This window comes from Bubalus bubalis, chromosome 22, assembly GCF_019923935.1.
Source record: "Bubalus bubalis isolate 160015118507 breed Murrah chromosome 22, NDDB_SH_1, whole genome shotgun sequence".
NCBI lineage: Eukaryota > Metazoa > Chordata > Mammalia > Artiodactyla > Bovidae > Bubalus > Bubalus bubalis.
The window spans coordinates 27354845-27381638 of record NC_059178.1 but is presented as its reverse complement, the minus strand read 5'-3'; the positions used below and the strand labels follow the sequence as shown (position 1 = coordinate 27381638).

The 26794-nt window shown below is 40.8% G+C and overlaps 1 protein-coding gene across 8 annotated transcripts in view; it reads right to left on the bottom strand.

The window, feature by feature from the left end:
* The window catches only part of GREB1L (GREB1 like retinoic acid receptor coactivator), a 246922-nt gene that overhangs the window by 41107 nt on the left and 179021 nt on the right, over nt 1-26794 (bottom strand). For 7 of the 8 annotated variants that reach the window (XM_044934471.2, XM_025273445.2, XM_025273447.2 and 4 more), the window contains 7 exons: nt 26476-26595; nt 25321-25458; nt 23587-23772; nt 18969-19295; nt 17691-17819; nt 17010-17144; nt 14190-14387 (listed from right to left, as the gene is read on the bottom strand). In XM_044934471.2, the coding sequence (XP_044790406.1) occupies nt 14190-14387; nt 17010-17144; nt 17691-17819; nt 18969-19295; nt 23587-23772; nt 25321-25458; nt 26476-26595 (1233 nt within the window). The remainder of the gene's footprint in view (nt 1-14189; nt 14388-17009; nt 17145-17690; nt 17820-18968; nt 19296-23586; nt 23773-25320; nt 25459-26475; nt 26596-26794) is intronic. The other variant, XM_044934473.1, reaches the window with a different exon arrangement.

Genomic DNA, 26794 nt, shown 5'->3' with positions numbered 1-26794 from the left:
TAAAACTTTTTTCTAACTTTTTTCTTTACTCAGAGATTGTTTTCAATTTCCACCCAAATGTAGTCAAAAGCTGTTGTGACTATTTCCAAAAGCCATCAATCAGATTTAATTTGGCAGGTAGCCTGATTTTTTGGAAAGTGAACTGCTCATAAAGTGTATTTAACATTCAGTAGAGGTTTATTCAACATCTATTATGTATCAGGTACTATGTCAGGTACTGTGCTAGGCTTGGGGATACACAGGAGGGCAGGACAAAGATCTTAATCTCATGGATCTTATGACGGAGAAGATGGATATTTTTGATAAGTATATGATGAGAGACAAAGCCCTTTGAAGGGAGGAGCTGAGCAGAGGCACAGAGAAAGGACCTACTTAATCTCTGGGGGCTTCTGTTTCCTTTTTGTAAAAATGGGGAGAGTAGAGCCAGCCGAAAATTAGCCTGTATTTCCTAAGTTTATCCTTAGGAAACAAGCAGTGCAAGTTAAAAATCTCTAAATATGAAAACGTGATAAATGATTCACGAAAAGGAAAAATACATCTTGTGGATAATTGAGTTGATCACATTTCAAGACAAATGAAATTAAGACCAACTGTGTATGACTTTTTCACATCAGGTCCGTACATGCCCTTAATGGAAAGGTAAAGTTCCACGCATCTCCGAGGTTGTTCTCTTAGACATAACATGGTGTGTTAGTCTGTGCAGCCAGCTGGCTCTGCAGTGGTGTGTCTGGGTGGAAGGAGGCACATCAGACGTTCTTGATTGTTTTAGCTCTAACTGGACATTTTTAGTAGATCATCCTTACCTTTAAATTTTGTTTTAGACTTGCTTTTAGTGTTAAGTTTTGTTTCTTTCCTGGTTATGAAATGATACTCATTTCATAGATACTCATCTTGGGAAAACTGGAAAGTATAGAGATATATTAAAAAAGAAGAAAAAAATCATCCATGATTCTTTAACTCGAAATAAGAACTGCAAACATTTTTGTGCATCTCTTCCTGTTTTTTTTTTTTTAATGATATTCTTCTACCTAGCTCATATTTTGCAATTGTATATCCTGACCTTTTTCACCTATAACTGCAAAGTGAGAAATAAAACCATCCACAACCAGTCTAATGATACAGTATTTATCCTTTCATAGAAGCTGGTGGTCTTACACCATGTATATTAAAATGTAAACAGAATATAATTTAATATTCCAGTCTAATTCCTTTCTCCCTTCACAGCTTCTCCTTAGTAAATGTAAAACAAAAATGGGTATGGTCTCTTCCTTCAGAGGGTCTCTTTCAGGAGGTGTTAATGGCACTATTACAGGCATTTTATCTCAACTCAATAAAAGTTTCTTGTGCATCTACTAAATTTAGAAATAAATGGATCAATTACTCAAAAACAAAAGAGAAAGAAACAAAACTATCATTCTTTACTAATAATACATTTTGGTAGCAAATACAAAATCATCCACAGATAAATTAATTAATAAGAATTCAGTTAAGTTGATGGATTCAAAATCAATTTATAAAAATTAGTTGGATTTCTATATACCAAAAGCAAACAGGAAATGTATTTTTAAAAAACCATTTTCAATGATGTCAAAAAAATACTATTTAGGAATAAAGCTTATAAAAGATATGTAAGACCTTTGTGGAGAAAATGAAACTATTAATGACATTAAAGAAAACTTAAATAGAACTATATCATAAAATATAGTTAAAATTATTTTAAAATGTATATGGCAGAGCAAAAAACCAAGAATAGTCAAGGCAGCTCTGAAGTAGAAAAGGTGGGAGAGATCTATCTACCCAGAGACCAAGAATTATCAGCTGTATTATTTTGTATACAAAATTATTATGTATTTGCCCCATGTTTTGGCATGGGACAAACCCTGAAAACAAACCCCCATGCATGTAAAAACCTGATTTATGATAAAGCTTGCAATGTACATCAGTGGTAAAGAATGAACTCTTTAATAATCAGCACTGAAGAAAAAAGAATATTGGCTCTTACCTTACTTGATATTTAAAAAAAAAGAAATTCAGGTGGATTAAATGTGAAAGACAAAACTTTAAAACTTTTACGAGACAATGAAGGAGAATAAGTGTGGACCCCATAAAGGATTTCTTAAACACAAAAGGCCAAAGGATAGATAAACTTTAAGATTCATTTAAGTTCATTCATCAAAGATGTTATAAACAAAAATACAAGCCTTCCAAATCTATAACTAGTATTTCTAAAAAGGATTAGTATTCAGAATAGAGAAAGTGCTCCTATAAATCCAAGAAGGGCAAAAAAACTTGAGCAGGCATTTCCTAGAAGAAACCCAAATGGCCAATACACATCTGAAAAGATGTTCAATCTCATTAATAAAAAAGGAAATACAAATAAGAAGCATATAAAATGGAAGCATATCAAGTTAATAAAATTTTTTAAAAAACAATATAATTGTAAGGAAGAAGTAGATGAAAGACAGACTTACGTATGTTAGCATTTCTGCAAAGCAAATTCAAGAAGGATAAACCAGAAACTAAAGAGATTGGTTACCAGTAGGAGAGTGGATGGGAAAGCGGTGTAAAGAAGTGAGAATGAAAATGGGTAAGTATGAGGAGGGAAGGGACGCTTCTCTGAATGTACCACCTTGTATAACTTTGGCTCTTAAAACCACAGAAAAAAGTTAATCAAGAATGGAATGGGGATGGGACAGTGGAGTCAGAAAGGAGGAGAGGCAGGCAACACGGAATCCAAATGGTAACAAATGAAACTGAACATCACCATCCTGAAAAGGTGAGCATGACAAGAGCAACTCTAAGTAAAATAAATCAGTGTGGGTTGGCAATTGCATAACTTCTAGAAAAAAAAAATCAAAGAAGTGAATATGTGTATTGTAGATAACAAGAACTAGGTTCCCCTGTCGGAGAAAGAAGTCACAAATAAAGACACAAGAAGGACTAAAAGGAACCTTGCTTCACTCTGTATGACAGACCCCAGGTCCATCCACATCTCTACAAATGACCCAATTTTGTGCCTCTTTTTGACTGTGCAATATTCCATTGCATATGGAGGGAGGTCCAAGAGGGAGAGGATATATATATATATATATATATATAGCTGATTCACGTCTTTGTACGGCTGAAACTAACACAACATTGTAAAGCAATTATACTCCAATAAAAATATAAAAAGCATCTTGCAGTGTTCATATGGAATTGGCAAGATCAGTATATAGATATAGAAATAAAGAGGTATCTGAGTCTATATATAGGGCTTCCCAGGTGGCGCTAGTGGTAAAGAACCTGCCTGTCAATGCAGAAGACCCAAGAGGCGAGGGTTCAATCTCTGGGTGGGGAAGATGCCCTGGAGAAGGAAATGGCACCCTACTCCAGTATTTTTGCCTAGAAAATCCCACAGACAGAGGAGCCTGGGGGCTATATATATGCCTAGGTTAATATACATACATATATTTTCTACCTCTGTGTGCTGAGCAATTACACACCAGTAACAATAAATACAGTTCCAGTTTCTCTTCATATTACTTGCTATCCTCTCTGTTTTTGTTTATAGCACTCTTAGTGGGTGTGAAGTAGTATTTATTCATTGTGGTTTTGATTTTCATTTCTCCAATTGCCTAACGGTGTTGAGCATTTTTCCATGTGCTCATTGGTCATATGGATATCTTCTTTGGATATTTGCCCATTCAGATCCTTTACCTATATCTTAATTAGGCTATTTGTTTTTTCATTATTGAGTTATAACAGGTCTTTAAATAGTATAAGTCCCTATCACAATATGATTTGCAAATAATTTCTCCCATTTTGTGGGTTCTCTTTATTTTCTTGATGGTATCCTTTGAAGGACAAATACTGTTAAATTTTTTAAAATTATGTACTTATTTAGGCTGCACCAGGTCTTGGTTGCAGTACTTGGGATTTTCAATCTTGGTTGCTGCATACGGGATCTTTTCTTCTGTTGTAGTTGTTGCACCCTGTGGGATCTTTAGTTGCAACATGAGAACTTAATTGTGGCATGAAGGATCTAGTTCCCTGACCAGGGATCGAACCCAAGCCCCTGCACTGGGAATGCAGAGTCTTAGCCACTGGACCACCAGAGAGGTCCCCAAATGTTTTTAATTTTGATGGTGAAAGTGAAAGTTGCTCAGTCATGTCCAACTCTTTGCAAGTCCATGGACTATACAGTCCATGGAATTCTCCAGGCCAGAATACTGGAGTGGGTAGCCATTCCCTTCTCCAAGGGATCTTCGCAACCCAGGAATCTAACCGTGTCCAGTCTATCTGTTTGTTGTTGTTGGTAGCGGCAGTGGTGATGGTGCTCTTGGAATCTTATCTGAGAAATCATTGTTTGATCCAAAGTGATGAAGGTTTACACCCATGTTTTCTTATTGTTTTAGGTCTTACATTTAGGTCTTTGATCCATTTTATTGCTTTTTGTTTGTGAGGTAAAGGTCCACCAACTTCATTCTTTTGCATGTGGATATCCAGTTGCCCAGCACTATTTGTCAAAAAGATTACTTTCTCCATTGAATGGTCTTGGCCACCTGGTAAAAATTCAGTTGACCATAAATAGGAAGATTTCTTTCTGGACTCTCTCTGCTCTACCCATTGACTAATATGTCTATCTTTATGCCAGTACCACAATGTCTAAACACTATAGCTTTGGATTAAGTTTTAACATGGGGCAGTCAGTCTTCCAACTTTGTTCTTCTTTTTAAATATTGTTTTGGGTATTCTGGGTCCCTTGAACTTCCACATGAAATTTATTTTATTTTATTTTATTTTTTTAATTTTATTTTATTTTTAAACTTTACATAACTGTATTAGTTTTGCCAAATATCAAAATGAATCCGCCACAGGTATACATGTGTTCCCCATCCCGAACCCCCCTCCCTCCTCCCTCCCCATCAGCTGGTTAATTTATGCAAAAAAGTCAGCTGGCATTTTGATAGGGAATGCATTGAATCTGTAGATCAATTTGGGGAATAATGTCATTCTTAAAAATATTAATGGGACTTTCCTGGTGGCAGAGTCGATAGGAACCATCTGCCAATGTAGGGGATATGGGTTCAATACCTGGGGGTCTGGAAAGACTCCACGTGCTGCAGAGCACGCGCCCATGTGCCACATGTGCCACAACTACTGAGCCAGCGGCCCAGAGCCTGTGCCGTGAAACCAGAGAAGCCGCTGCAACGAGCGGTTCACGTTCCACATGAAGATTAGCCCTTGCTCACCGAAACTAGAGAAAGCCCGCATGGCAACAAAGACCCCGTGCAACCAAAAACAAATAAACAATAAAAAAATTAATGTCTTCCAATTCATGAACATACAATGTCTTCCCACTTATTTAGGTCCTTTAAATTTTATTTCAACAATATTTTCTGGTTTTAAGAGGATAAGTTTCACACTTCTTTCATCAAATATACTCCTAAGTGTTTTATTCATTTTGATGCTATAATAAATGGAATTCTTTTTAAATGTCAGTTTTGGCATTTACAATGTTTCTGTGAATTTTTTTGCAGTATTTTAAAATTAAAAAAAAAACTTAAAAAGAAGCACAACCATATAAAATATTTGCAACTGAGACACACTGCTGGCGGGAATGTAAAATATAACCAATCACCTTGGGAAAAAAATGTAGCATTATTTTAGTAAGGTTGATAGTTGTACACAATATATGCCCCAACAATTCTACTCCAAGAAACTGTGTACCTGTGTACCAGCACTGCTTGAAATAAAATAGAAACAACTTAAATGTCCATCAGTAGCAGAAATGAATTTCTTAAAATGTGTGTTATATTCATATAATGGAATACTAAAAAGCAGCAAAATTAGTAAATTACAGCTACACACGACAACAGGATTAATCTCAGGAACATATGTCAAGTATAAAAAGGAAATTACAGACAAATGCACTTAGAGAAAGGATTTAAAGGATACAAAATTAAACAATATACTATTTAGGAGTTTTGTACCGTGGCAAAACTATAAATGAAACAAGGAAATAATAAACACAAAACTCAGCATAATGGTTACCTTTCAAAGAAGATGAATGTAAGCATGGAGCAAGGAACAAGAGTAACATATTTTGATGGGAATGTGGTGTGTTCCCTATATTGTGATTTTTAATATCTCTTACAAAATTTATAAATTTTATCTGTTCAATATTTAAAATTTCTTAAAAGGGGGAAAATAAATATATACCCCTGTTTTAGAAATTCTTAAAAGACATTAATAGCCATACAAAATCTATTTGATGGATATATCATCAAAATACTGTAACTATTTTCCTATTACTTTCTACTTTGACTACTATAGAAAAGTTGAAAGACTAGTGCAAGAAATACCTATATACCCGTCAATGAGTTCCACTAATTGTTAATATTTTGCTATATTTGCTTTTTCTCTTCATTTTTATCCATTGTTGTTATTCTTGCTGAAAAAGTTGGAAGTTAAGTCACATGTAATATTCAACCCTATATACCTCAATGTGTACTTCTTAAGAGCAATGGCATTCTCTTACATATCTAAAATATCATTATCATGTCCAAAGAACTGCACTAACATTGATATAATACTCCCTAGTACACAGCTTAGATTTCTATTTTTTATAATGAATTTTAATTGCAGTATAGTCATGGTATCCAGTCCCATCACTTCATGGCAAATAGATGGGGAAACAGTGGCAGACTTTATTTTTGGGAGCTCCAAAATCACTGCAGATGGTGATTGCAGCCACGAAATTAAAAGATGCTTACTCATCGGAAGGAAAGTTATCACCAACCTAGACAGCATATTAAAAAGCAGAGACATTACTTTGCCAACAAAGGTCCGTCTAGTCAAGGCTATGGTTTTTCCAGTAGTCATGTATGGATGTGAGAGTTGGACTATAAAGAAACCTGAGTGCCAAAGAATTGATGCTTTTGAACTGTGGTGCTAGAGAAGACTCTTGAGAGTCCCTTAGACTGCAAGGAGACCCAACCAGTCCATCCTAAAGGAAATCAGTCCTGGATGTTCATTGGAAGGACTGATGTTGAAGCTGAATCTCCAATACTTTGGCCACCTGATGCAAAGAGCTGACTCATTTGAAAAGACCCTGATGCTGGGAAAGATTGAAGGCAGGAGGAGAAGGGGACGACAGAGGATGAGATGGTTGGATGGCATCACCGACTCAATGGAGATGAGTTTGGGTAAACTCTGGGAGTTGGTGATGGACAAGGAGGCCTGGTGTGCTGCAGTCCACGGGGTTGCAAAGAGTTGGACACGACTGAGCGACTGAACTGAACTGAACTGATTTACAATGTTGTGCTAATTTAGGCGTACACCAGAGTGAATCAGTTACACATATACATATATCCACTCTTCTTTAGATTCTATTTCCATATAGGTCATCATAGAGTATTGAATAGAGTTCCCTGTGCTAACAGTAGGTTCTCATTAGTTATCTATTTTGGATATGGTAGTGTATATGAGTTTCATTAATTGTCCCAGAGCTGTGTTTTTTATTTTTAGGTCCAAGATCCAATCAAGAATTAAGCATTGTACTTGGTTGTCCAGTCTATTTATTCTGTATAATTAAAACAGCCCCCTGTTTTTTTTTTTTTCTTTTTGGTCTTTTAAAAAATGCAGGTTAGGTGTTTTGTAGAATGTTGCACACTCTGGATTTACCTGAGAGCGTTCTTAGATGATTAGATTCGTTAAACACGTTTGGCAATTATACTTCATGGGTGATGTCATGTACTTCCCTTTGTTCATAAGTCCAATCTATCCCATAACAGGAGATGCAAAGTTTGATTGCATGGACTCTACGTGATCCTACACCACTTCATGCGAAATAGATGGGGAAATAGTGTCAGACTTTATTTTTCTGGGCTCCAAAATCACTGCAGATGGTGACTGCAGCCATGAAATTAAAAGACGCTTACTCCTTGGAAGGAAAGTTATGACCAACCTAGATAGCATATTCAAAAGCAGAGACATTACTTTGCCAACAAAGGTTCGTCTAGTCAAGGCTATGGTTTTTCCTGTGGTCATGTATGGATGTGAGAGTTGGACTGTGAAGAAGGCTGAGCACCGAAGAATTGATGCTTTTAAACTGTGGTGTTGGAGAAGACTCTTGAGAGTCCCTTGGACTGCAAGGAGATCCAACCAGTCCATTCTGAAGGAGATCAGCCCTTGGATTTCTTTGGAAGGAATGATGCTAAAGCTGAAACTCCAGTACTTTGGCCACCTCATGTGAAGAGTTGACTCATTGGAAAAGACTCTGATGCTGGGAGGGATTGGGGGCAGGAGGAGAAGGGGACGACAGAGGATGAGATGGCTGGATGGCATCACTGACTCGATGGACGTGAGTCTCAGTGAACTCCAGGAGTTGGTGATGGACAGGGAGGCCTGGCGTGCTGCGATTCATGGGGTCGCAAAGAGTCAGACACGACTGAGTGACTGATCTGATCTGATCTGATGGACTGTAGCTCACCAGGCTCTTCTGTTCCTGGGATTCTCCATGCAGGAACACTGGAATGGGCTGTCATGCCCTCCTCCAGGGAATCTTCCTGACCCAGGGATTGAACCCACATCTCTTATGTCTCCTGCATTGGCAGGCGGGTTCTTTACTACTAGCGCCAGCTGGATAGCCAGAACTGGAGGTTTAGATAGGATCAACAGAGGCTTGTTTTGTCTCTGATAGTGGGGCAGCTTAAAACTGATGAGATGAGCTCCAGGCGGGAAGGAAATGGAAGGTAGCAATGAGAGAAAAGAATCAATAGTGAGAAGGCAGCATCCAGAGCCAGGTGGGAGCATCAGATTTCAACAGAGAAAGGCAGCTCTTCACTGATTGGGAAGGGAGGGGAGAGACCGGTGTGTATGCAGTTAGGTTTCCAGATTTAGCAGGAAGTTTATAATCTAAAGTGGTGAGGGAGGGGAGAAGCAAGCAGCATGGTCATTTGCTAAGAGAAGGAGGAGGTCAGAAGTGTGAATGAAACTGAGTCAGCTAGTCACTGCAGAGGGTGGGAGAAAGAGCCAACTAAGAAACCAGAAAGAATTTATGAGACATCAATCAGACAGGCTGATTTCTGCCCCCACACTGTGTGTTGCAAAGGAGGCTGTGGTCTGTTGTTGGAGACCTTGGGATTTACAGTTCCAGGATCCGTAGGGTCTGCAATGTGACTAGGAGCAGGTGACCAAGCAGGAGTAAAGGTGATGGTGTTTCGGAAGAGAGCATAAGAAGAGAAACTAGGAGCTGGTGAGGCAGAGACTGTGAGCCAGGTGCCAGCACCGGCTATATACTAGAGGTGGGCACTGGGTGGCTACTGACTGCACAGATGCTGACTCTGGGTACTTGTTCAGTTATACTTATATGAAGGAGTCTTGGTATTCCTCCACTTCATCTCAGGCCAGAGTGGTTTCCTTGTATTTTTAATCTGGATCTCATTCTCTGCTGCCTTTGTCACTGCCTTTTTTTTTGGGGTGGGGGGGTGGTGCTTACATTTCAGGTGATGACAAGGAGATCTAAGGTCGATGATATCAAGAAAGTACCTTTCAGAAAGTGAAAATGCCTTCTCTCTCTCTCTCTGTCTCCCTCCTAATCTCTACCACTGCCTTAAAGCTTTCTTAAGTTCTTTTGGTTGGAATGACCTATCTACATATCAGCAGATGACACTGTCTCTCTGGTTATTTTCTGATCAGGCATGTACTGAGCTGTCAAATTTATGTCCTTCCCCTGCACATGATGAAATTTCCCTGACTGGATGCTGCCAGACCTGCTCTCGGTCGCTGGGGGCTCCCACTAACACCATTCTAAAAGCAGGGAGGAACACTTCCCTGGTGGCACAGTGGATAAGACTCCACCCGCTAAGGCAGGGGACACAGGTTCAATCCCTAGTCCGAGAAGATTCCACATGCCGAGGAGCAATGAAGCCCATGTGCCACAATTACTAAGCCCTTGTGCTGCAACTATTGAATCCCGTGCTCTGCAACAAGAGAGTAGCCCCCAACTCTTTTCAACTAGAGAAAGCCCAAGTTCAAAGCAGCAAAGACCCAGTGCAGCAAAAATACATAAATATCCCAAGGACTATTTTTACAAAAAGCAGGGAGGAGGAAAATATGGACAGTCACCAACCCTTCCTGTTTTCATCCTATCCATGTTGAGTTGAAACTGGCTTACAGTTTGATAACCTAATTCTAATTTATAGAATTTGGAACTTTTTGAATTAGAAGAATCATACTACAATATCAGCCTATTTTAAAAATGACACTAAAACAGAAGTACCTCCTATAATCTAGAAATCCCCTAGGCTGCTTCTCCATGGATAGCTGCAGCACTTATAAGTCCTTTTAGGGCCAACATAATCCCCCTGAGGAGGACATGGCAGACCACTCCAGCATTCTTGCCTAGAGGATTCCCATGGACAGAGGAGCCTGGTGGGCTACAGCCCATAGGGTCGCAAAGAGTCGGACACGACTAAAGCAACTTAGCAGAACACACACAAAAACAATTAACCCACTTCATCTTTTTTTCACCTTCCAATTCTTTTCTTAATGTTTTCTTTCCCACCCTGCCTCCCTTCCTTAATTAGAAAGTGACTTGAGGTATCAGTGGGTCACCTCGCTGCTGAGTCGGCAGCAGCGTGACGGTTTCTATTTCCACCTTTTTCTTTCAGCCACACAAGGGCTGCCAAGGAAGTGGCCTTTCTGCAAGTCCTGGCTGCTTCTCCCTGCCTGATGCTTTTCCTGGCAGGTGGGCCTCAGAAATGCTTCTTTTAGGGAAAGGCAAATGGAACCAGAGAGCGAAGCACTTAGACACTGGCACTCCCTCTGCCCATCTCTCCCCTTCCTCCCTCCAGCACCACCCCGCCCTTCAAACAGTAGCTGAGCCCCTACTGGTGCCAGGCCCAGGAGAGGCAGACAGGAGGCACCAGACACACAGAGATGAGAAAACAGTCCTTGTCCCCAAAGCACTGCCCCCTGGACCTTACACAAATGAAGCTCTCCTTGATTCACAGGCCAAAATACGAGGAAACTGAGTCAAATGACTTCTTGAGAATCCTTTCTGTTTTCATAGCAACGACTTTCAAGAATTGTTTTAGTGGAGAATCTCTGCTCTGGAAAATCTCTTTACACCCTAACATGCTCCAGGTCCTTCACATTCTATCAACTGTTACGTGTTCCAAGAATATGAAGGTATTCAAATAAAAAAGTGAATAAATTGTGGTATTGTTATGATATAGAATGGCATATACATTCATTAAAAATGATGCTTACAGGGGACTTCCCTGGTGGCCTAGTGGTTAAGAATCCACCTTGCAATGTGGAGGGTGCAAGTTCGATCCCTGATCAAGAAACTAGGATCCCAGGAGCCCTCATGCTATCCTCAGGTAAGAGTCTATGCTCTGCCAGGAAAGATCCCCAGTGCTGCAACTAAGACCTAACACAGCCAAAATACATAAATATTTTAAAAAAGAATGATGCTTACAAAAGCTTAATGAGATGGAAAAATGGGCCAACTATAATACCTGACAAAGGCAGAGAAGAGAACCTAGAATATTAGGTATTAAGTCATTGAAAGTGATTATCCTTGAGTGGCAGGATAATAAGTGCTTACAACTTCCTACTTTTATTTTTCAAAGTTAAAAAAATAACTTTTTTTCTATAATAAAAATGAGTACAGTTATTTAAAAATATCTAGAAGTGATTGTTTCTCTAGCAAATATTTTCAGTATACATGCCAAGGCCAGATGTGAATATTTTTTAAAATGTGCTTTGCCTTGAATTTTCTGAATCTGTCTATAGCACTGATTTTCTTTAATTCTAAGATACTGTAACTAGTCAAATTCCAGTACCTTTCAGAGGAATGATAATCTCAAAATACTCACTTTGGAAGAATCCAAGGGCATTGAGAAGGGGAAAGGAAGAGCCAATGAAATTTTTCTAGCTGTCAAATGTGCAGGGTTTTATTTAGGGTCTTGCACTGATAAGCTCAGTTGGTTAAGAATCCGCCTGCAAGGCAGGAGACCCCGGTTCAATTCCTGGGTCAGGAAGATCCACTAGAGAAGGGATAGGCTCCCCACTCCAGTATTCTAAGGCTTCCCTTGTGGCTCAGCTGGTAAAGAATCCTCCTGCAATGCGGGAGACCTGGGTTTGATCCCTGGGTTGGGAAGATCCCCTGGAGAAGGGAAAGGCTACCCACTCCAGTAATCTGGCCTGGAGAATTCCATGGGCTGTATATTACATGGGTTGGCAAAGAGTCAGACATGACTGAGCGACTTTCACTCACTGATTAAGAAAGGTGAAAGCGCAGGTCATCAAGAGGTTATTTGAGGAAAAGGCTCAGGGTGGGGGAGTCCGACCGCTGACCAGAGATGACTTCACCTCCTGAAACAGGTGCTCGGATACCCTGGCCGGCGTATGACTGAGCTATTGGATAACAAACTCGGCAAGGCCACAAATGGCCCTTGGTACAAGGAAAACACCTATAAGAGAAGGTGCTCCCTCCACGGAAAGGACGTGGAAAATCCACAAGAAGTAACCAAAATCTGGTTCATGCCTGGTGTGATGAAAGCCCTGCTGCTTCCCTCGGTGGAAGTGGGCAGAGAGAAAAATGCAGAATGGTCAGTAGTGGAGGATGCCTAGAACTCACTCCTCCTTCTGGAAGAGCTGAGAGAGCGTCTGACTATCTCTGGCCAATTCACTTACAAGTCAGTATTTCCAACTGACTGTGGTGTAACCTGTCAATCAAAATTTTAGAGGCTAAAGCGAAGATTGCACTGTTAATCGGGTGCTTGGGTCTCCAGAAGGCATGGACAGATCTTTCATGTCTCAGGCACAGCCACTAAGAGATGTTAAAGGAGGAAAAGGCTATGGTTAGCTGGCTCATCTGGCCCATGGAAGTAGCAATGAAAGATTTCACAGAGGGCTGTACTCATCAAAGGGTGCTCCTCTGATGAGCCGTCTGGTCTCCCCTGGGAGCTTGCTGGAAGCCAACCCAGTTCTGCTGAAGGGAATGTGCTTTTTTTTTTAATGAATTTTTTTTTAATGAGGAACCTTTTTTAAAGTCTTCATTGAACTTGTTACAATATTGCTTCTGTTTTATGTTTTGGGGTTTTGGCCACAAGGCATATAGGATCTTAGCACCTGTCGGACCAGGGATCGAACCCACACCCCTTGCATTGGAAGCCAAACTGCTAATCACTGGACCACCAGGGAAGTCCCAGGAATGTGTGTTTTATTAATAACAAGGTCCCCAGGTCCTCTGCATGTACAGTAAAGTTTAAGGTGCAGTAAACGACAGGTGCAGAGTATTTCAAGCTCTTCTGAATTTTCCTGCTTCCCATCTGTTTTCAAATATATAGAAAATAAATTTTTTTACTGTGGCAAAAAGATTTATCCTCCACTTAAAAATCTCTGTGAGTGTGTTTGTGTGTGTTTGCCCTCAGCTAAGGTACTCAGAAGCAACTTGACATTTATAATTTCCTTTTCAAACCTAAAGTTAACAAAAGCAGGCATTTTCCAGCAGTCTCAATTTTCTAAATTCCTTATTGCTTCTTGTAATTCTAACAAAATGTGATGTTTGAGAGGGATGTTATTTGCCACAGACTACTAAAATATTTGCTCCTTACCGTTTTACATTTTTTTTTTTTCATTCTCAGCTTATTCTCTTAGGAGATGACCTTCTCTTAAGGTCATCAGGAGAAATTCTAACTTTGAATTTTTAAAATGAGGTTTCTCATTGCTGACACGGGGAGTGGCATTCTGGTTTCTAGGTTGAAAACATGCTGGTAGTGTGCTAAATGTATAATAGAAATCCTCCTGTGAGAATGTGACTCGCTGAGCCATAGAAAGAGTTCAGGTAGCTCAGATCCCACCATCCCAAGCAGGGTTATCTCTGCCCTGAGGGAATTTCTCTTCATAAATGAGTGGCCAGCTTCCAGGCCACTGATGATATCACAGATTTAACAGAATCGGGCAAACATGCACATCAGTTTACCCTTGACCTAGGAGGAACAAGGTCAGAGTACTTTGAGGACATACTTACACATGAATTTGAAGTAATATTTAAAGTACTCCTGTGATATTTAGTACTGTAAACAAAAGGATGGAAGTGCCCTAAACATGCTTGGATTGAGCCAAAGGAAAAAGCAGAGTGAATCCAAGACTGGATCTAGGTAGGGCCCTCCTTGAAAGCTCCATCTTACCTGATTGTCGAATCCGTTGAAGAGTTTGTTGCACCAGGACTTCTGACCTTGGGACAATGATGATGAAATCCACCTTGCTGAAGTGGCCAAGGTCCAGGCTCTGGCTGCCGCTGTCCGCGATAGCACACACCTGGGACAAGAGTTTTCTGGCAACTGTGAGCTGCGGCTGATAAATCTGGAAGGTCTCATTCCCTAAATCTAAAATGTGAAAAAGTCATAAGAACACGATTAATTCACTTCTGTGATGGCCTCTATGAATCTATACGGGGACAAGTAATACACCCAGTGTAAAGTGATGCTCTGTCACCAAGAACCTTCATTTCCTACCCTCTCTCTCTATTAACTTTTAACAGATCGTCCACTTTCCCTAACAACTCAGCTGAAAAGGTGCTCAAGAGTGAATGTGGCAATTTCACAAATATATTACTGTAAAATCGATCGTCTCACAAAGTATGAGCTCAGCACGCCTCCCTTGCCCAGAAACAAGGCCAACAGACCACATCCTTGCAGCTGGAGCCAGGACTCATCTCTGGAAAGGGGACAAGCTTCCTGGTTTCTTTACGACTGTCAGCACAGGTCAGGTGCCCAAGCCCAGACCGTGAACAGAGGCAATGCCATAACCATAATCTTGCTGAGTTCCTTTGAGCTTTTCTGGATGGCACTGCAGTAAACATTGTCTCTCCAGCAAGTCCGTTGCAACATGGTTTGAAATTCTCCTCCCCATGACACTAACTTCACCTTTCTTTCCACTTAACTCCACTTTGCCAGTGCGTGTGACCTGGCAGGTCTGGTCAACTCTGGTGCTGACGCCCGTACTATCTGAAGAGACCTGATTCATGACACATCCAGCTGGCTGCTCAACAGGTGACATATCAGAAAAACATTGCCCAGATACTTTAAACATGCCAGTAGCTTTTTATTACAAGTTACAACCAAGCGATCAATCTCTTATACATGCATGCGTTCACACACACACATGAGAGAGAGGGTTAGTCGGCTAAACACCTGAGCAGGAAACATTTAATGCTTCTTGAAAGGACTGCTTTTTATCAGGAACACATGTGGAAGTCTGAGCAGCACACAAAAGGGCCCAATTAACCTGTGCTAATGAATGTTTTCTAAAACCAAGCTGCAACACAGCCCAGGCAAAGACAGTGGTCACGTGACCACCAGCCACCACGGAACCCTGACAGTGAGTGGGTCTCCCTAGTGGCCGAGATGACCCACTAGAAAAGCCCCAAACTGCAACTTTTAAGAACAGCCCACATAGTTTTTGACCTACCAAGGTAATCAATCAAAATAAAAAATCCATCTTTGGATAGTTAGACTGTTATATCTTTCATTTCACAGGTTAGACAGCTGGGGACTAAAAGAGGAGGCATAACTTTGTAGAATTGAACTTAGCAAATTTTGAAGTTGGATGAAAGCTAAAAATATGTTTAAGCAGTGTTTCTTTTCTTTTTCATCATTAAAATCTCTTATTTATTTATTATGTATTTTAGGCAATGTTTCTTAAACAGGGACTCAAGGGTGTGAATGTGGGAATCTGTAAGTATTCTGAGAATTTTAAAATTCTAACTTGGTTCACATAATACATTTTAGATCATGTGGATGATTACTTTACTGCCATATAACGTCCAGGAGTTAAAAATCTTTATTGCCTTCAAATTCATTTTTATGCCTGGGGTGATGCCAAGCCACGCTCCTTTTCCTATTGCGGTCATCCTAATGCCTGAAGGAAGCATTCCCACCAAGTATTAATAGAAGCCAAAAAGCTGTCAGCAGCTGCTCATATGGATCTGTTTCATATCCATTCTTCTGTTCTTTGTTCTGTCCTTTTTGACACTGTCCCTATCAAATAGGAACTTGGGGTAGGAATCTGAACCTAACGGAATCCAAGCTAGAGATGCAACTCCTCGCCCTGGTCCCACCATCCCCCTTGGCGTCCTGCAAGTCCGCTGTAGGGCACATGAGGTGTCGGTGTTTCTGCTCAGCTTCCAGGAAGGCCTCACTAACCCTGAGACTGTGTGCTTGCTAAGTCGCTTCTCGTGTCCGACTCTTTGTTGACCCTGTGGACCGTAGCCTGCCAGGCTCCTTTGTCCATGGATTCTCCAGGGAAGAATAACTGGAGTGGGTTGCCACGTCCTCCTCCAGGGAATCTTCCCAACCCAGGGATCAAACCTGCACCTCTTATGTCTCTTGCATTGGCAGGCAAGTTCTTTACCACTAGCACCATCAGGGAAGCTCTGAGATTATGTGTGTTTTACATATTGGAAGGTAAGTGCAGGGAGTGGAGAGCCAGGGGCCCAGGCCAGACTTTGTCCAGATTCTTTCAGGCAGTTCTCTAAAGCCCTGTGTGAACACCTAGAGCTGGTGGACCCAGCTGTGGAACTAAAGTAGGTACACCAAGGACCCCAGAACCTTGTGAGGGAGAAAAAAAGAGAGAGAAGTAGTGTTTAAAAAAATCTTTGACCTAATTCTAGGTGACATTTACTAAGAACAAAGGCATCAGACCCAGGCCACAGGGTAAGGGAGAAGGAAATGGCAACCCACTCCACTATTCTTGCCTGGGAAATCCCGGACAGAGGAGCCTGGTGGGCTACAGTCCATGGGGTCACAAAGAATCGGACATGACTGAGCATGCATGCACGCACAGGGTAAGGCGTTTTTAACTTGAGCCAGACCTCTCAAGGAGATAATGAGGAAAGGCCTGTCACAGTCCATGACTGAAAGACAAGACCTCAGAACCCTCAGAACGAGTCAGCTTCTACGTCCGTCCCGAGGATGGGGTTCCCTCCTTTTGGCCTGAGGTGACATTACCCAGGTTCTGCGTGGGGCTCATAGCAGCAGCCTCCTGAGGCGACACGTATTCATTAAGGTCTCCGTTGAAAGGGGTCACCACACTATCTCCTCGTCTCTGTTGCATTTTGTCTAGCAGCTTGTCTAGGTCGTCACCTGTTACAAAACGAAGCGGAGATAAGGAAGTCACCAGGAAGGACGTGTTTGTATCAGACGCTGGGCAGCTAGGCTGGGTTTCTTTCGAGATCTGCCGGCCATCCCACTTCTCACATCAGAATTCACACTCAGTCACCCCCGTAACAGAATCCCCGTAGCCACAGCTACCCTTCTTTGTATCATGCTTACAGGTTGCAGGCTCTCACATACTATTGATAATTCTCTCTCGGCCTCTGTCACACCCAGAGCAGGCAGGATGGGATCACTGCGTCTCCATTTGACATATTAGAAAACTAGGTCTGGGAAGGCCCAGTGTTGCCCAAGGTCACACGACAAAGCAGTGGCTGAGCTGAGGCCTCCCATCCTAGCACCCAGACCCCTCTGCTGTGTCAGGAGCAAAATGCTTAGCAGAAACCATTCCAAAAGAGGGAACATAAGTCGTCGAGCTTAAGCTCCACTCTCAGGTCATGGACAGGCTAAGATTTAGATCCAGAAAATCATGCAGCTGGGGACCCAGCAGCGTTGCTGAATCCGACAGCCACTCACCTAACGATGTGGTTTTGAAATGCGATGCCAGGAAACTGACCTTTCCCGTGATGAGTTCATAACTAATTTCTTTCAAAAACTCACTTGTGGTGAGCATGCTCTCTGCCAGAGCCCTGGACTGGTGCTGACCTGCAGAACAGAGGGAGACATGACGTGCCAGTGGACAAATGTTCACCGGGACATGATTTATAATAAAACATCCAGAACTGAAAATGCAACCAGAGTCTGTGCCTAGAGGGACTTGGATAAGGAAAGTCTGGTACATCCAAAGGTAATGCTGGTGACTACCCAGCATTTGAAAGGATGATTCCAAAACTTCATTTGAAATGAAGTTTCAAATACAAAGTTAGGTGATTAAGGGAAAAAAACAACATCCCTTATGTGCATGGCAACCCACTCCAGTATTCTTGCCTGGAGAATCCTGTGGACAGAGGAGCCTGGCACACAGGCACACGTGTTTGTAACTGGGAAAACATGCCATGGATGTGTTTAAAGACTAAGGGAGGGATGTGAAAAAACTTTAAAAAATTGTCTGCATGGCTATTATGAATATCAGCCTTAAAAAATGTAAACTTATGTTGTTTTTTTTTAACAAGTGAAAATTAGAAAAAATGAAGGTGTTATACTTTCTGATGAAGCTTGTTGAAAGATACATACATCACAGAGAGATAGGCAGGTGGGTTTCGTCAAAGCAAAGAGGCTTGGCCCCTTTGTTAGGAAGATGTGAGAGCCATTCACAGAGAGGAGAAAAGCAAAATTTAGTCCAAATGGCAACTCAGGATGGCATCTGATAGAAAATCAGCACCAGAAACAAAAACGCATTTTGTAATGTACCAACTTTCTGAAGCTTTTCTTTATGGTCAATGTTACAGCATTAAATACCCTCTCTGGCGAAGAGGTGAATATATGAGTTAAGTTCCTGGCAGATAATGATGAACTGGCTTAGGCCACCTGTGGCAGTGGCTTTATCACATGCTCGAGTGGTAACATTTCCAAAACCTTTTAAGGACAGAAGCGACATGGGACAAGGGTATCTGTTACCAGGATGTGCTTTGAAATAATGCTCCCACCACCAGCTGACAGGGATGCTAGCCAAACTACAGGCTACAAAAAAATCTGATCTGAGGAGCAAAGGAAAAGTTAAAATTAGGAGGAAGAACCCAAGCTGAGGCCCTTGATCAGAGATTCATTGCATGGATTCCTGAGACACTCAGCAAGTAGTTTTCAAATGGACAGATGATTGAATGAATCTTTTAAAATCTTTTAAAAATTACTCACCTAATACGACCACGCAAAACTCATTTCCTCTGATTTTCGAAGCACAAATGGTTACCACATAATCCGGGAGTTTTTGATAATGCCTCATTTCACTGAGAGTCCTCAAAGTCTCTGAAATGCCCTCTGCCAAAGAGTTCTGGGTCACAATCACATGAACCAAGTCTTGAGACACGCTGGCAATTAATCTAGCCAGCCAGGGCAGTTGTCCTGGTGACACTGGCGTGCACTGCGCGCCCATCTGCAGGGCTCTCTCTCGCAGAGTAAATTCCTGCATAGCTTTCAGCATAATTTGTTCAAATTCTTCCCTGAGAGGTATCTGATCAGGACCTAAATTGAAGAGAATTATAGCTAGAATTTTTTTTTTTTAGATCACAGCTAGAAAAGAGAGACACGTACACACACACACAAATACACCAGTATGCTGTCTATTCCGGCCAGCAAGTAAGCTTTTTTTCCTGTAGTGGCCTTAAGTATACTGCATCTACTTATCATTTTTGATTGTGAAACTACCTTCTCTTTTCTCTGTCTGCCTCAGTATACATTTTTACAATGCAGACTTCTGCTCCTGTTATCTTTAAAAAAAGATGTGCTCAGAGAGTATCAATTCCACTGTATGCCTTGGGAGATGGTCACTGAGGGTGGTCATTTTAAAAATAATATCAGAAATATTATTATATAATATTGTTGTTGTTGTTCAGTCACTATGCTGTGTTCGACTCTTTGCAACCCCATAGATTGCAGCACGCTGAAGGTAGTGTTTTTGTTGACATATGAAACTTGGCATTATGGAAATAGTTAATGACTAATGAAGCAAGAAGCTAACCCACTAGTGTGTATAATCAGCTTCAGGCCTCACACAGTTCTCATTTTATTCATAAATACTTAAGAAAAACATTTGCATGTATAGCCTCTGTACCAAATTTTGAGAATACTGTCCACAAGGAAAGTTATTTTTCACTCCCAATTTATATTTAGGCAGTTTCACGCTTTCCCCAGATAGAGAATGCTCTCATCAGTGAGTTATTTCCCAGAGTTCTGGGGTAAAGATGGCCTTTGGCCCTCCTCTTTGACTGTGGTTATGGCTAAGCTTTCACGGTTGATCCGTCCACCCTGGAATTAGGGGGATTTTGTTTCTCTTTAGGAACTCAACCAGGCTTTAGGACAAAATAAGCAAGTCAATGTCTGGCATCCAAGTGACATAAATGAATTCTTACACTTAAGTTTAAACTGGCAGGACTACGTTCACTGCTGCTACCCAAAACCCCTTCTTTGGCTGTGCAGAACTGAGCTTTGAATCTAGAACCCCTCGGTGTCTGTGATCTGAGATCAAGCAATTGCCTTGGAATCCAGAGTCAAAAGCCCCTTGCAGAAAAATACAGGGATGAGGGACCTGACTTCTGTATGGGAACAAGGCACCTGAATGAATCAGAAATCTCTCCTTCCTTTAACAGGGATTTAAGTGGCCTCCCTGACCCTGCCCGTCATCTCTGGGAAAGGAAGAAAGTGAAAGTTTAGTAATGTTTAGGACAATCAAAATTAAAAAAAATGTTATAGGTTTCTTCTTTTTAAATATGTTTTAAAAATAAACAATTTTGGATAATCACAACTACACCTATTGTCTAGCACAGGGAACTCTGCTCAATGTTATGTGACAGCCTGGATGGGAGGGGAGTTTGGATGCATGTAAATGTATGGCCGAGTCCCTTTGCTGTCCATCATTTGATTGTGCTGTGAAACTATCACAACTTTGTTAATTGGCTATACCCCAATACAAAATAAAAAGTTAACAAAAAACCAATTTTAATTTGAAAAAAAAAACAAAAGTTTTTTCCAGGATTGGCTGGAGCCAGAGGGAAGTAAAAGAATGAAGTCCTCACAAATTTTTCTCTTCTGTATATAGAAAGAGGGCAAAGAATTGGCAATGTTTACACTGGCTTTATGTGTCCATGCCTTCCCCAATCCTTTACTAGGGGAGACCCTTCTTATCACCTGGGAGCCACCAAAGTTTCTGGTCTTCATTTAACTTTACCAAATTAGCACCACGGTTCACGGCCATTAAGTACACACTTAGTAGTGAGCTCAAAGTGCATAGATTTGTATTGACTGTATGAGGAGAAGGGAAGGTGGTCATCTGTTTAAAGATTTCTCCCATCAGAACAAACCACAGCTCAAAAAGCATGTGGCTCTGCCTGCCGCCAGCTTCTCATAGGCCATCTGAAGAAGCTGGTGAACAGGTATGTTGTAGGACCCACACCAAACCACGATGGAGTTAACATGTTCTATTAGGCAGCATCATTAATCCCAAACACAAAGGCATTCTGGGAAAATAAAGTCTCAAACATGTTCATGGCATTCTTGGTTGCCTTAAAATTCACTTCTATAGAGTTTTGATCGAATTACTGTTAGGAATGAGAAATGGAGGAAAAAGTATTAAAGTTTAAATGAAGTAATAGACTTTTTTTTTTTAAATTGCCTTGTTTCCAATCACCTCCCATCATTTCTTCATCTTTAGCCTTTACAGCTAAATTGCAGGAGCCTTTTCTCCATTTGATTATGGTCATTTTTCCCACTTCAAGTACTGATCTCCAGTTACTCAGCCCAGACAACAGGGCTGAAGGCTTTTCAGCTAGAGCTGCCATAATAGGAAAGAACAAGGGACCAACCGACTCAAGGTCCTCCAAGACTCTGGATTCGCTGATTTCATCATCTACTTCAAAAGACTTTCAGATTGTGAAATAATTGAGACTTATTTTTTTAAAAGTGACTGTAGTGGAAGGATCCATTCTTTCTGAAAAATCTTGCTTTTCTTCTTCTCTGTTACATTCAGGTAACTGAGCCATCTGAATATTAGCCCTGTCCTCTTAGGAGTCTGGATTTATTTTTTTGGACGTCTGTTTATAATCTATACAATATGTGAACATTTTCTTTCTGCCTTCTTTGAAATTTTTGAAGGCAAAAAAAAAAAAAAGAGGACTCCAGAAGAGTTCATTGAGAAGTGACGTCTCAATGTTTAAAATTTACATGAAGAAAAAGAAACAGCTATTTATTTTGGACATTGAGAAACATAATTAATTGGCTGCAAGTAAAACTCTGGATTGAATTGATCCTGAAGGGCAGAGAAGAGTTTTGTCTAATAAAGAGTGTTCTATTTTTTAAAAAAAGAGCTTTTAGTAATTTAAGGGAAGATGTTTTGTTTAGACCATGTAGTTCATTTAATTAACTTGGACTTTGACTGCTTAAATTGTTGCTGAGATTGAAAAAAATGCTATACTGATATGTTTGGTTTGCTATAATAGCATTACTTCATGTGGTCTTGTCTTACTGATCCTGAATGCATCTTGAAGCTCTTTTTTCATCCTGAAACATGGTTGAAAGTCAGTATGTATTAATTGAAATTATGATGTCAAATGTCAGACCCAGGAGATTTTTTATAATTTTACCACCTGCTAATAAAAATGATTAGCAAGTCCCAGATTTATCATGAAAGTGGCTCATGAGATATCTGAAGCCTCACCAAATTTCAAAAGCCCATGTCAAGGCAGATTCTATGTCAAGGCATGCCTCTGGGCTCTCGGGGTACTAAGAGGTACAGCCAAGGCTGCAAGCTGATGCTCCAAAGGCGGAAGGTGAAGTTTGTGTGTGCGTGTGTGTGAGTGTGTAACACTGTTTAGCCCCATGTCTTTTTATCATTTAACACCAAAGTACTTTAAAACATTAAAAAAAATTCACAAGAACACAGATAAAATTTTTAATGTGTAATTTTACACCTCAAACATTTTTCCTAAGTAAATCAGTGGTTTGAAGTCATGGAAAGAGTGTATAATGAGGCTGCATATTAGATGGCCCACTGCAGTTTGCAAAATAAAGGACATTGCAATGTAAATGCTGTGGAACCACTGCAGTATTGTCGGGGCACATGATACACCCGCCATGGGGCTCAGGAGGAGATATCAAATAGAGGAAGGAAGTGAAGGGTTCATGACCTACGTATCCCTTTACCCTAAAGCCCAGAAGACCTTCCAGGGAGTTCCAAGATACTACCTCAAGGAAGGGAAGCGGGCTGGGACCACATCAAAGGGATGAAGCTAGAGAAGAAAAAAAAAGCGTGTAGGGACAGTGGATAAACAAGATAAAAAGGCCAAGTGGAAAATCAGAAAATAACTGTCTAAGGCAATGACTACATTTGCATTCCAGATGAGAGCTGCACTTTCAGAAAGGTGGCTTGGCCTGAGTCCCCAAGGGAGGTACCCATGGCACAGCTCTCAGACAGTCTGCCAACGTCAACTGCTTTGCAGACCTTAGACCAACATGGGACTGGACGCTAGGTGGAGCAATTTATCTCTTCTAGAACCTGAAGAAGTAAAGCGAGGAGCAAGGGAGGCTAGGTCTGAGAAATGAGGAGAAAAAAGTAGGAAAGAGAAGGAAACGAATAGGAAAGAAATGGAGGAAAGGACGAGGAAAAGTCATAGCGAGTGGGGTTGAAGAAAAAGAATGTTAGAAGCGAAAAAGGAGAAGGAAGAAGTGGATAAAGGTGAGATAGTGGGTAAGAAAGGAAAAAAGTATGTTACAAAACAGAATAAAAATCGTCACCATCAAATGATTATTGAAAATAGCTTACCCAGCCGTACGAGATACTGTATTGTCAGAAGAATCATGTTTTCCACGCTCAGGAGTTGGCTGCCAGTCAACCCTAATTGTTCCAAATCCTTGTTTTCCAACTGTGGAATCTTGTAGCAGTTCACCAGCAGAGGACTGACAACAATGTCACCAACATTTCCATAGAAATAGGGTAAAGTGCCATAGCCTGCCCCAACAGAAGCAGGTCAATACAGTTCAACATTTCCTCCTGAGGTCCAACCAGGTATATTTGCTCAACTAGGATCAACGATGCCTACCAAAGTTCCCTGACCTCTGAATGGCTACCAAACAAATGACTCAAATGTATCAATCCTAGAGAATTCACTCCAATGCTCTAAACTCTACCCTTTTATTAAATTAGATGAACAGGAAACAAAATACTCAAATTATATTATATAGGGACATGCTAATTAATATCTCTGCCAGAGAGGATTGATGAAAGTTTGCAAAAACATCTCTGTATCCTTTGTAAACCTGCAGGAATAAAATATTTTCAGATAAAATTCCTGAACAGATAAGAAGTCAGAGAATAGACAGACTACCATAACATGCTTACTTCACTTCTTCAGGTTTTCTTTTAAAAAGTTTAAGCTAAACTCATAGATCAACAGCAATATTCTGCCAGTCACAAGTATTAATACTTGGAGGGTCTTACTCTTTTTGCTATCTTAGCTATTGTTGTTATGTTCTCTTCCTGAATGTCAATAAAAGTCTCAAATCATCTTAGAAGTAGATAGTACAAAATGTGTTGAAAATACACACTGTGTTGATGGTCTGGTGGAGAGAACAGTCCCTCCATGAGTCTTTCTAAAAGGCAGACACCAAAGAATAAGTTTTACTTATCCTTCCAAGGTTTAGCTGCACCATGCATGTAACTCGAATGCTCAGTAAGCACTTCCTGATTATATGGAATTTAAACAACTGGATTTCCCCCAGTGCCTGTAGGTTCAGGGGGCAGCCTGATAAAGAACAGGGCTCAAAACAAAACCATCCATGTCAGTAGGCTCAAGCCAACTGCAAGAAACAGATAACACCTCACATAGACATACCATAAAGACCCACTGGGCTTAAACACCCTATCTGTTTAGTCCCGGGGGTAAAGTCAGCAGTCTTCTGCTGGCCTCGGCTAGCCACCGCACCTCCCCACCCTCTGCCCCCGGCAACAAAGGGACTCTTGATGTGGGTATGAAAGGCACCTCCACTTATCGAGAGCTTAGAAAGGCTCTCCCTCCTACAACTTCCCATGGTTGAGATCTGCAGCTCTGGGGCCTCTTGGTCCTCCTGAGATGGGCCTCTTCGCCAACTCAGCTTGTTCCTTTTCTCTGCAGCCTGGCTCCCTTTGACTGAAATGAGCCCTCTCCAGCTTTGTCCGCTTTCACCCACCCTTCCCCAGCTGAAAGGTGATTTCGGAGAAGGCTTCTCAGACCCCTCCAAGCAGAGTTAAGCTCCCTCTCCTCTGAGCTCTTGGAGTTCTTGGCTGTGAACTCTAGACTCCCCCCACTAAACAGTGCTCTTTGTGGGCAGAAAGACTGCCTTCTTCCTAACTTCTAGTCCCTTGTTTAGTATAGCTTGAAGGAACTGACCAATAAAAGCTGAAAGAATTAATAGAGGCATCCATGAATACATTCACAAATACATGAATAAAGACACATGGAAATAGAGGAGTCCGTCTAGATTCCAGGGGACACAGGCAACTTGGAATTCCTTTTCTTACCTATTAGGATAACTGGTCTAACTCCTGAGTTACTCAGCAGATTTTCAGGAACAATTACAGTTTCCCCTGCAGGAATGGGTCGAGGTTGTAAAATTCCAGTTAATGGGGTCTGTGGAACTGGGGTAGATAAAAGGGACTCTGGAAAAAAAAAAAGTTGTTTGACAAGAAGGATTAGATAGGAAGGCTAAATGAAATACAGTTGAAATCAACACAGTGTGACTACCTTTAACATGCAAGTTTTACAGGTCTAACGGCTGTTTTATTAAAGATATTCATGCTTACTGTATAAAATAAGAAGTGAGAGGAACAAACAAACATATCAACCATTATCAAATCATCTGGAGATAGCTGCTATTTAACATTTTGGCAGTTTTTCCTTTTAGTTGTTTTCCCATATACAGTATTTTGGATTCTGTTTTGTATTTTATCTCTTCCTGCACTAGATTATCAAGGCATATCTAGTCATTACAGAAAATGTGAAAAGTATAGAAAAATGAGAATAGGGATAAAGTCATCATTAGTCAGTATACCTAGAGGCAATCACAGTACCATGTTGGCACAATTCTTTTTGTAGGTATCATTTCTACATAGTCTTTAGAATTACTTTTTAAACAAATTTTTAAATAACCTTATGTCCTAGAATTGGTATGTTTACATTTGTCTGCGTTTTATATAGCAAGGTAGATGGGCATTTGAACATTTTAACTGTAGGCATCAAATGGCCACAGTTGGGCCACAGTAAGGGAGAATCAGTTGGATTTCAGGATTCTAGTCACAGACTGAATCATTCAATTCAGAAATAGTAAGTACAGGTCATGTAAGGAACCAGATCACAAGAGAAGACATCTAACACCACTACTCGCAGCGCAAGTCCAGTCATGCTCTGGGACGGTGGGCTGGTAGCATCATGCCCTCTGTAAAGAATGGCTTATGAATACTGTGGGATACAACAAAGCCAGATGGTGACTCAAAATCTCTCATGATGGCTCATGTGCTTGTTCGGATGGCAGATACGATGGGGACAAAACATCAGCTGCTAAAATGCAGTTGTTGGTAAAGGAAATGTATCTTCAAGGGTTCATGGAAAAGACAAGATTAGGAGATACCTCTGCTAATTTAAGGAAACTTAAAACCCATCTTCTGTTGAAATCTTACCTGTTCTTGAAAGAGGGCGAACTGTAGGAATAGGAACAACTAAACCAGGTTGGGGGATGGGTGACCCAGGATACCATCCTCGGTGTCGCTTCTTTGGTGGCCCAGAAATGAACATGGTAGCTGAATGCAAAAAGAAAGATGAGGCTTGTCCTTAGTGATGGAAGTAAGGAAAGAAGTCAAAGTAACACAGGACCTTTACTATGATTATACTCAGAAAGTCGAAGTCATTTTTCTAGAGGTAAGGATAAAATTAGAAAAAGTCACATACTTACAATACCATCTAACAACTGCAGGCTGTTTCATGATGGACAGTTTTACC